This window comes from Panulirus ornatus, chromosome 21, assembly GCF_036320965.1.
Source record: "Panulirus ornatus isolate Po-2019 chromosome 21, ASM3632096v1, whole genome shotgun sequence".
Classification (NCBI taxonomy): domain Eukaryota; kingdom Metazoa; phylum Arthropoda; class Malacostraca; order Decapoda; family Palinuridae; genus Panulirus; species Panulirus ornatus.
Genome location: NC_092244.1, coordinates 30608746 through 30620937, shown reverse-complemented (window position 1 = coordinate 30620937; position 12192 = coordinate 30608746). Strand labels below are relative to the sequence as shown.

The following is a 12192-nucleotide window of genomic DNA, read 5'->3' as shown; positions in this document are numbered from 1 at the left end:
GAATGAAGACTGTTAATTATTCAATAAAACCGTGTAAAAATAAAGGCTATGAAATGCGGCTCCCTAAGTGTAAATCAACTTCCCCATATGAACACATCAGACATTACAAATTAAAATGATCCAATTGGAGGTCTAAACTTACAGTAGATTTCATTCTCATATGAAAAATACATAGATAACATAATACAACTTACACATAACCTCTGGAAATGGAATTAACAATAAATTTCATTAAAAATCATACACCAGAACATAATTATGATTCTTTTATTTAAATATTACTGATTCTTAAGAACAATGTTCTGTATACGTGGGAAATGAAGTGAGAGACACATCAATAGAAAACAAGAATTTTAAAAAGACATGTTGATATACAATGAATCTTTCTGTATCCAATTCTAAGTAATCACATATCTTTTAAATATTTATAATCCGTCAGCTTCAAGAAATTTCATTAAAATGCAATACAAAAGCATGCTTAATCTTTGACTCACTAGCTGCATGAAGATCATCGAGAATAATAACAGAAGGTGGAGTATTCTCTACACTGGAAGTATCTGATGAGACCGAGGAAACAGAGATACCACTAGAGTTGGTGGAAGAAATGGATGAAGCTGATCGCCCTGATGAAGTAAGGCCACGTGGCCACAAGCTGGACAGCAGCTGACACAGTTCTAGGCTGTTGCTACCATTAACTCTGCCAAGGAAATATAACAGCATTACTGACTGCACATTTTAAAGCATCACTCTGTTACCAGAGGTCACAAAAATCCTTCCTGTAAAGTTTCTTCTTAAATGTAACATACTGTCTGCTTTATATCAAGTAAGACAGTTTGAAAAAAGAAGGTCCCAGACATCCATTCATTGTTTCATTCATATTTCCATTCATTCTATAAGTGATTAAAAAGCATTTGGCTATCTAATTGAAGCATATCTCATTACTGTATATAGTATAAGTACACTACGCCCTATATTCAAACTACTATGACATATGCAAAATATTTCCCATAACTCTGATAATGAAACAGCAGCCATCAACATATAATCCGACTAGGGATATCAGTCACTATCAAAGGACAAATCAAATTTTTCCCTTCGAGTTTACCTCTTATCTGCTCCTATCATTATCAAACATAGGACTACTCCCATCATTATCTACATTCAGCATAGGACTGCTCCTATCATTGCATAACTAATTAACTTTACCAGCTTCTGTTTGAAACCCCATTTGAAATTTGCTTCCACAATTCAACTTCTTTCTTTCACACACTCTCCCAAACTTTTTGCAGTTTCTCATTCAAGACTACAACCATAGCCCTGCAGACAGGAAATGGCTCACCTTCTAGATCCCCCACCCCTGACTCATCCCTTTCTCTAAAACCCTTGCATTTAACTCCCTCAACACCCTATTCATAAGCAGATGAAACCACCACTATGACATCACAAACCCAGAACAAAGGCCCATTTTCACCTGGAACCATTCACCTTGAAGGGTGACTTGATAACAGCCTTTAAGTTCCTGAATCAACTGGATGGTGTTGACAGTAAACAGATCTTCATAAGGTGCAGTATCTAATTTACCAGAAACCATGATCAAATGCTGAAGAAAAGGATGGTTTAGAGAGAAGTAAAGAAATACTGGCATAGTGTAAGGGTAGTGGATGGATGGTTGAAAAAGTCTAAGGGAAATGGAGAATGTCAAAGCTGGCAACTTACAGAGATTAAAAAGTCCTTCTGATGGTACAAAAAGTACAAGAGACAAGGCCATATAGTATAAACCTTTCTCCCCATAATGAACGAAAAGGTACACTGTAACTATCAATATGTAATTATCATCCTGTTTTCCTAGTCTGACACACATGCCTTATTCTTATTAATGTTCGTATTATCATCTTTTCACTAAATCACTTTCCCTGACTCTCTCACTTCACACATCACCCAACCACATCTGCAACTATATCATCAAACACACTCAACAATCCTTCAAAATACTCACTCCATCACTACCTGTTATCACTTCCCCACTTGTCCCCTTCACTAATGTTTCCATCTGTTCTCTTGTCTTACACACTTTATTTACCCCCTTCCAAATCATCATTCTACTCTCCCTTAAGTATAATTATACTGTCTCACCCTAACTCTCATTTGCCCTCTTTTTCAAACCTTGCACCTTCCTCTTGACCTCCTGGCACTTTCTCATATCCATCTTCCAGTCATCTGCACTCCTTCCTTGTAAGTACTGTCCAAATGCCTCTCTTTTCTCTTTCACTAACAACTTTACTTCATCCCACCACTCGCTACTCTTCCTAATCTGCCCATCTCTTGCACATGCCATCACTGCTTCCCTAAATACATCCTATTTCTTACCCACTCCCCTCACATCATTTGCTCTCACCTTTTGCTATTCTACACTCAATCTCTCCTGGAATTTCCTCACACAAGTCTCCTTTCCAAGCTCATTTACTCTCACCACTCCCTTCACCCCAACATTCTCTCTTCTTTTCTGAAAACCTTTATAAATCTTCACCTTTGCCTCCACAAGATAATGATCAAACACCTCAACAGCTGCCCTCCTCAGCATATTAACATCCAAAAGTTTCTCTTCTACATGCATATCAATCAATATGTAATTCAATAATGCCCTTTGACCATCTCTCCTACTAACATATGTACACTTGTGTATATCTCTCTTTTTAAACCAGGTATTCCCAATCTCTCTTTTTAAACCAGGTATTCCCAATCACCCATCTTTTTTTCAACACACAAATCCATGAGCTCTTCACCATTTTCATTCGCCACCCTGATACTCCATGCACACCAATTATACCTTTAACTGCCACATTACTCACCTTCGCATTCAAATCAAACATCATTAATACCCGGTCTCCTGCATCTAAACTGCTGACGCAAACACTTAGTTGCTCCCAAAACACTTGCCTCTCAAGATCTTTCTTCCCATGACCAGGTGCATAAGCACCAATAATCACCCCTCACTCACCATCCACTTTCAGTTTTACCTACATCAATCTAGAATCTACTTCTTTACACTCAGTCACACACTCCCACAACTCCTGTGTATGTATGTGTATGTATGTTTATGTCGGTGTATGTGTATTTATATGCTGATATGTATATATATGTATATGTGCGTGTATGGGCATTTATGTATATACATATGTGTGTATATAAGTGGATGGGCCATTCTTCATCTGTTTCCTGGTGCTACCTTGCTGACATGGGAAATACCAATTAAGTGTAATAAATAAAAAATAAATATATATACTATTATTTTATTATTATACTTAATGGCTGTTTCTCACATCAGCGAGGTAGCATCAGGAAACAGACAAAGAATGGCCCATCCACTCATATAAATATATACATACATAAACACCAATACATGCACATATGCATACATATACATATATACAAATGTACATATCTATACTTGCTTGCCTTCATCCATTCCTGTCGCTACCCCATCACACAGGAAATAGCATCCCCCTCAGGAAATAGTTTAAAAATCAAGTTCTGAACATAGTTTAATCTGCAAAAATAGCTCAACAATTCCTTAACTTTCATTCCACACATGGTGCAACACAATTTACAATACTTTTAATCACTCAGAAAAACAATAACAGGAATGAAACAACACTCATTTAAGTGACACTACATCTGCACCTGTGACAGTACAGATTAGCCAATGATAATGACTATATTCATTAGATCAGCGAGAAACACATCACCGAATAACTAACATCTATCTATCTTGTCTTAAATCTTTTCATTTCTGAGGGATCAATTTTTCAGAGCTTCAGATCCCCTGTCGAAGTCCCACAAGCCAACATGAGGCCAGGGATGCCCTATCCCTGCTATCCAATATAACTAAAATACAAAGCTGTAACCACTCATGCTTAATCCTTATCATTGTTATCTGAGATTTTACGAGGAAAATGTAGTAGTATCATATCAGCCTCTATGGCTAATGAATGCACAGAGAACTCCTGTCAGTTTACTACAGACTATGTGATCTAATCATGATATTAACCATAATTTCAGGGGACAAAAAATAATCTAATTTCACTTTCAACTTAAATAATCATGGATGACTCACCTGAATGTCTTAATAGCATCTTCACTCAGGTCTCTTCCTGAGTTTACAACAAAGAACTGTGCCAGCGTATGAGCAAGGAAGGACTTCCCTGAAGCAGGAGGTCCAGCAAGCACCAAACGACGGTGCTCTACCAAGAGACTAGCCAAGCGCTTGAGAGAGGTAGCTGGAGTAACACTAGTGAAGGATGCAGCTGATACATTACTAATACTCTCTCCATCCTTCTTTTGATTTCCACCCTGATGAATAACATAGGAAAGGAAAAGAAGAATTAATCACTAGATAATTTTGACAACTACCTCCCTACCCTGCCTTATGCAATATCAGGGCAAAAGAGCAATGGCCTCATTTGCACATATCCATTCTCAAGTTGTCATTTATAAAGTGTTGTACCACAGCCTAACATCCAAAGCCAACCTCACACACTACTCTTAACTTTTACTCATAAATATCTACATCATCATTATTTTTCTTTCCATAGTTGTTTGCCATTTCCTGCATTAGCAAGGTAGTGCCAAGAATAGATGGAGAATGGCCTCATTTGCTCTATAGCTCTTATCATAATCCACCAAAACCAAAGCCTATTCACAGCCAAGTCACACAGACCATTACATGGTTTCCCATGAATACTTCATAATACGTCAATTAGCCCACTGACATATCACCCCCTGTACAACAACTTGCCCAAATCCCTCTATCACAAGCATGCCCAGAACCCTCCAGCATGTTCAGGTTTCAATAACTCATAGACTCTTTCACTCCATCCTTCCAACTCCTTTTCAATCTCCCTCTGAAATCAGCCTCAGATGAACCCCCCTGTACAACAACTTGCCCTAATCCCTTCTATCGCAAGCATGCCTGGAACCCTCCAGCATGTTCAGGCTTCAATAACTCATAGACTCTTTCACTCCATCCTTCCAACTCTTTTTCAATCTCCCCTGAAATAAGTCCCAGATGAACCTACTCTTACACTGGCACTCTCTTATGCTATAGTTCATCACCATCCCAGTTGTTCCCAATCCCAGATACAATGGGATTCAAACACAAGCAATCCCTGGAATTTCTCAAGATCTAGTATAAAAAATGGTATATACTTGAAAAAATGAAAAACTTAGTAAAATCATATTTAGTCAGGAAAAATCAGTATTAAAACTGTATGAAATGTGAATATGAAATTTGCAAAAATAATGTACAATAAAAATTTCCTTAGTGCATTACAAATGACAGCGACAAAATGAGTGAGAGAGGATGTGGCCTTTTATACTCTGTTTCCAGGTATTACCTCACTGATACAGGGGGTAGGAATTGGGTGTGGGGGAAGGGAAGAGAATGTACATCTATCTTTTTCTCTTTCTACTCATGAATATGTGCAGTTTCCTGTGGGGCCGAGTGGCATCAGGAACGGATGAAGATGAGCAAGTATGAATAGGTACATACGCATATATGTATTATGTATGTATGTATATATGTATATGAATATGTATGCATGTGAGAAATACTTCGAAAGACAGATGGATTTGTAGGTAGCATTTATGGATCTGAAGAAGGCATATGATAGAATTGCTAGAGATGCTTTGTGGATGGTAACGAAAGTATATGGTGTGAGAGGTAAGTTGCTAGAAGCAGTGAAAAGTTTTTATCGAGGATGTAAGGCATGTATGCGAGTAGGAAGAGAGGAAAGTGATTGGTTCCAAGTGAATGTCGGTTTGTGGCAGGGATGTGTGATGTCTCCATGGCTGTTTAATTTGTTTATGGATGGGGTTATCAGGGAGGTGAATGCAAGAGTTTTGGAAAGAGGGGCAAGTATGCAGTCTTTTGTGGATGAGAGGGCTTGGGAAGTGAGTCAGTTGTTGTTCGCTGATCATACAGCGCTGGTGGCTGATTTGGGTGAGAAACTGCAGAAGTTGGTGACTGAGTTTGGTAAAGTGTGTGAAAGAAGAAAACTGCGAGTGAAGGTGAATAAGAGCAAGGTTATTAGGTTCAGTAGGGTTGAGGGACAAGCAAATTGGGAGGTAAGTTTGAATGGAGAAAAACTGGAGAAGGGAAATGTTTTAGATATCTGGGAGTGGATTTAGCAGTGGATGGAACCATGGAAGTGGAAGTGAGTCACAGGGTGGGGGAGGGGGCAAAGGTTCTGGGAACATTGAAAAATGTGTGGAAGGCAAGAACGTTATCTCGGAGCAAAAAAGGTTATGTTCGAAGGACTAGTGGTTCCAACAATTTTATATGGTTGTGAGGCATGGGCAATAGACAGGGTAGTGCAGAGGAGGGTGGATGTGTTGGAAATGAGATGTCTGAGGACAATATGTGGTGTGAGGTGGTTTGATCGGGTAAGAGAGATGTGTGGTAATAAAAAGAGTGTGGTTGAGAGAGCAAAAGAGGGTGTATTAAAATGGTATGGTCACAAGGAGAGAATGAGTGAGGAAAGATTGAAAAAGAGGACATATGTGTCAGATATGGAGGGAACGAGAAGTGGGAGACAAAATTGGAGGTGGAAGAATGGGTGGAAGCATGGAGTGAAAAAGATTTTGAGCGATCGGGGCCTGAACATATAAGAGGACGAAAGGCATCCAAGGAATAGAGTGAATTGGAATGATGTGGTATATCAGAGTAGACGTGCTGTCATTGGATTGAACCAGGGAATGTGAAGCGTCTGGGGGTACACCACGGAAAGTTTTGTGGGGCCTGGATGTGGAAAGGGAGCTGTGGTTTCGGTGCATTACACATGACAGCTAGAGACTGAGTGTGAACGAATGTGGCCTTTGTTTTTTCCTATCACTACCTTGCGCGCATGCGGGGGAGGGGGGGTGTCATTTCATGTGTGGCAGGGTGGTGGCGGGAATGGATGAAGGCAGCATGTATGAATATGTACATGTGTATATATGCATATGTCTGAATATGTGCATGTGTGGGTGTTTATGTATATAAATGTGTATGTGGGTGGGTTGGGCCATTCTTTCGCCTGTTACCTTGTGCTACCTTGCTAACATGGGAGACAGCGTCAAAGTAAAATAAATGAATAAATAACTAATGAGTATGTGAGTGGAATTGTCTTTCTTCATCTGTTTCCAGGCACTACCTTGCTAACGCGGGAAACAGCGATCAAGTATGAAAAAATTCTCAAAGAAAACACTAATTCTGCAAAATCAATGTCACATAAATTTCCTATAAGAAAATATTGAATATGTTAAAACAACTTCTTTGACCTTTCCAATGACTACATTTGAATTACAACAAAAACTAGTAATAATGAAATACAATAAAATGTACAATTATTAATATGTTCAAGTAGTACTAACATATGTAATCTGATGAAACCAAATAACGTGTTTGTCTTCCAAATAGAAAATAATCTATCATAATCGTGTTTGTCTTCCAAATAGAAAATAATCTAGCATAATCTTACAAAATAAGAAACTAATCACACTCAAGCATTCACTGACCCATAATAGTTTTTTAGAAAAACAAATAATCAGTACTACAATCACTCAACTATTTCCACAGTTCTGTTATAGGAACACCAGCAGAAAAGAAGGTTTTATCAGGCTGATTACTTTGACCTTTACAAAAACTAAATTTGTCATTATTGACAACGAAAATATAATAGAAATGGAATATAATTTAAAATATACTGAAAACTTTTCTCAAACTATAGTGTGATTCAGGTGTTTGAATATCAATTACAAGACCAACCACATGAAATGGATGAGAAATGATGAATTTGAATTACTAAAGTATCACTAGCAATTTCCTGTGATTGGTGATATACCAAGGAAATGAGCTGTCAATTTTACTCCTGGGAATACCAGAATCTCACTTTATGAAACCTACATTACACCCTCCACTTCTTACATATAAATTCTCTTGGTCAGTCTCTCATTGCTCATCCCGTCGATATCTCCAAACATTTCAGCACACCCTGTCCAGTTCTCTCAATCATACTTTGCTTACTACCACACATTCTCTCTTACACTATCATCTAATACACAATCATCCCTCCTCTGGCATTTCATTTCCAATTTGTCTACTCACTTCCATTCTTTTGCATTTTGGGCCCACACCTTGCATCTATAAAGTACCATCATAGATACCCATCTTGGTTCTCATAAACAATGACTGCTCTTTCCAAACCCTGCTCAATGCATCCAGGATCTTAGCTCCTTCACCCAAAACGTGGTTCACTTCAGCTTCCACTATTTTATCCACTGCCATGTCCACTCCCAGGTATCTAAAGTGTTCCACTTCCTACAGGTTCTCTCTATTCAAACTTAAGCTCTAACCAACCTGTTCTGCCCCCCAGCTAAACCTGAGTATTTATCTTTTTTTTTTTTATTCATGATATTTCTGAATACAATCTCAACCATACTCAGATGTAAGCTTCTATGGTTTCTTACTCAAGTCAGCCACCACATGCATCTCATATGTAAACAGCAAATAACTTAATTCACACACACCTTAACCTCAGCATACTGTAGATACACCCATATCTCCAAGGTGCTTGCAATTATCTCCCTCACCATGCCATTCATAAATGGATTAAACAGCCATGAAGACATTGCATACCATTAGCACAGACCCATCCTCAACTGAAATTCCTTTCTCCTCCCCTCCTACTTCCACACATACTTTACTCCTCTGCATCAAACAACTTTCTCCTCTTGATGAAGGTGACTTTTGACTTATGGTCTAACCACAAGCAGACAATACATGATATCAAGTGCATTCTATCAAATTATCATTTCACAGGAAAATTACAAAAACACAGTATTTCAACAATGATGAATACAATATCAACAACACAGATAACTTACCTTAAGCCAGACATGGAGAGCATCAACGTCACCAACACAATAGCCATAGGGCAGCAGTTCAGGACGAGAAAGGTTGGAGGCACGAACCACATTTTCCACTCGATAACACAGAATAGAGTCGACATCCAATCCAAGTGCTGAGACTGGATCTACACGATTCCCATAGTCCTTATAACCAAGATGAAATTGGTTAAGCATTACTATATTCAATGCTGTCTAATGTATATCATAATTCTATCTACCTATCTCTCATAATCACTCCAGTCCGAAATCCATGGGGTGGATACAGTACATACAGCCTCTGTAATCCCTCTTACATATCCTCAACTCATCCAAGTGTGATGCCTGTGCAATCACTCATACATATCCTCAACTCATCTTAATGTGTTTAAGTACATACTAAGCTGATTCTTCAAGTGAGACCATTTCCATTAACACCAACTCTATATTCAAAATGCATCCTACCCCTAATCACTCCGCTAGTATCTTCACACAAAATATTTCTAGCCCATATCAATTCCTTTACTGTATTCTTATTAATTCTTTCACATACTTATGTATGTTTTACTTTTCTCCCTCTATCCTCTTTACTGTACTAGTAAATTATTTCTTAACAAACTTATCTGCTATACATTTTACATGACCAAGTAGCTTTCCGGCAATTTCTTCATGCCACACTTTTTTTCAATCTATCTATCCTCCTACTTTTATGCTACACAAGTTATCTTTATCTACTGCTTTTATTCTTAATTCTACCTTCACTTGGGTCTCTCAACCATACGTCCACACTAGGAAAAGTTTCCTGCACACTCCACTTAAATATTTTCCCATTCACCAGAGCTGATACAGTACCTCCAATTTTTCTTCTTTGCTGACTCTACATTCACCTCCCAACTTTCTGAATACCAATCTTACAAAACTTAACGCCTAAATACTTAAACTTATTCATAACTTATAATTCTTCACCATGTACATGCATCCCCCATGCATGACCAAATTCAGCATCTTAACAATTTACTTCCTCTTTCAGCTTCCTCCTCCTACAAACATTACTGAAACAGCCCACCATTCCTTCCTGCTCTTCTTCTGATCCAGCAACCCATACAGTATCACCTGCAGACATCAAATGAGGCAACTTGCATTCTGTTTCTCCATAGCTATGTATTACAACACAATCACAGCAACCCACTATCATCTTGGGTAATGCTCCAGTCATACAAATATTAAAAAACCATGATGACATTGCACTATCCCAGGCACATTCTTACTTGTATTTCAAAACACTCACGCATACCACTAAATACTTTAAAACAAGCACTACTTCCAATTCAATATTTCTTCAAGCACATAATATGATCAGAAATTACCAAACTGCTTTCCTATTCATTTTATCACATCCACCACAATATGCCTTTTCTTAATCAAAACTGCTCCAGATATCTCTTATTTCTTTCTCTAGAAACTTCTCAAAGTGCAAAATTCTGTTTGCTACCGAGGATTTCACTAATCTTTTCAGACAATTAGTCACTAACCAACCACACTCTTTGGCAAATATGTTAAACCAACTTAGTCGTTTATGATTTTTACAATAACTTTAAAATCCCCACCCCTCTATCCTGTGAATAATCAATGTCTTCCTCCAGTCACTAGGTACCTGACCACTTTTCCATGCTTTCATTCCTCACCATCTTTTCCACCATTCCAGCAATACCACTAGTTTTTTCTTTCCTTATAATTCATTCTCTCTCTCTCTCTCTCTCTCTCTCTCTCTCTCTCTCTCTCTCTCTCTCTCTCTCTCTCTCTCTCTCTCTCTCTAATCCTACTGTAGCCAATAGATATGTCTCTTTCATCATAATGACATCAGTATCATAAAAAGTATTTATCAAATTCAGTTTACATACAGCACTAAGATTTTTTGCTTTTGGAATAAAGCTTAGAACAACTGCTTAAGAAAATAACATAAATACCTATTAACAAAATTTCTAATTATCATAGTACCAGCAAGTTAATGAATAATACAGTTTTTACAGAAAATATTCATGTTTCAGTACCTTGAGTGAGTTCTTTATCATAGTATCTAGTTCCTCCCAAGTTGTTTTGGACTCAACATGGATGTTGCCAATATGAGTAAGGTGGTTAGAATCAAGAGTAACTGTGGCTGCAGCATGAACTGAAGTCAACTCTGGCTGATTTACTACCACCACCTTTACATGACGGCCATCCTCACGAGGTGATGTGTTACCTCCCACAGAAATAGATATGTACATCAGGATCATGCACCAATATCACCATGATTTCTCTTAAGGTGTATCAGTTAATTGCTGTATATTCAAATAATGTGTCATCATATGCATACCAATGTGAAAAGAATTGAAATGATATCCACTATTACAGTATATGAAAATAGAATATAATAATGATGGAAGTCAGTATAAACATATTTCAAAAGACTGTCAAAATACCTACCAGTAATACTGGTGTGGCTAAGAGTAAGGGCTGTAAGAGTATGAGTCAGTGGGGCAAGAAGAACATCTGCTGAAGGTCCATACTGTCCACGAACTAAAGACACCAACTGCATATTCTCCTCCCTCAGACCGGTCACTTCCGCCTATATCATACAAATACTTTTAAAAACTGTGTCAGAGACTACTCTCTGTATTGCATCATAATACTCTATATCATATCCCATACCCTGAAAAGTCTCAATGTTGTGTACGCTGATAAAAGACAGCACTATTCTGTTAAACACTATTAATAGCTATGAACCTTCTATTCTTATTTTTCTGTTTACTAATTTGATATTACATATTGATATACAGAGTGGAAGAGCCCTTGAAAATGTCTGGTGAACTGAGAGGAGGCAGTGAAAGCTGTGTATAAGATGAAGCGGAATTGCAGTTGAGTTTCTCATAAAAGGCGATGAAAATGTTGGGGAGAAGAGGGTGGTGAGAGTAAGTGAGCTTAGAAAGAAGACTTGCGCAAAGAAGTACCAGGAGAGATTGAGAGTAGAATGGCAAAAGATGAGAGCAAATGACGTAAGGGGAGTGGGTGAGGAATGGGATGTATTTAGGGAAGCAGTGATGGCTTGCGCAAAAGATGCATGTGGCATGAGAAAGGAGGAATGGTAGCGAGTGATGGAACGAAGCAGTAAATTTCTTAGTGAAAGAGAAAAGAGAGGCGTTTGGATGATACTTACAAGGAAGGAGTGCAACTGACTGAGAGATGTATAAAAGAAAGTATCAGGCAGTCGAGAGGAAGGTGCATTGGCTG

The 12192-nt window shown here is 38.1% G+C and overlaps 1 protein-coding gene across 7 annotated transcripts in view; it reads right to left on the bottom strand.

Annotated features, from left to right (window-relative positions):
• The window catches only part of LOC139756440 (neuron navigator 2-like), a 368656-nt gene that overhangs the window by 28735 nt on the left and 327729 nt on the right, over positions 1 to 12192 (bottom strand). For all 7 annotated transcript variants that reach the window (XM_071675884.1, XM_071675886.1, XM_071675885.1 and 4 more), the window contains 5 exons: positions 11390 to 11530; positions 10974 to 11168; positions 8923 to 9090; positions 4115 to 4350; positions 495 to 697 (listed from right to left, as the gene is read on the bottom strand). In XM_071675884.1, coding sequence (XP_071531985.1) covers positions 495 to 697; positions 4115 to 4350; positions 8923 to 9090; positions 10974 to 11168; positions 11390 to 11530 — 943 coding nt within the window. The remainder of the gene's footprint in view (positions 1 to 494; positions 698 to 4114; positions 4351 to 8922; positions 9091 to 10973; positions 11169 to 11389; positions 11531 to 12192) is intronic.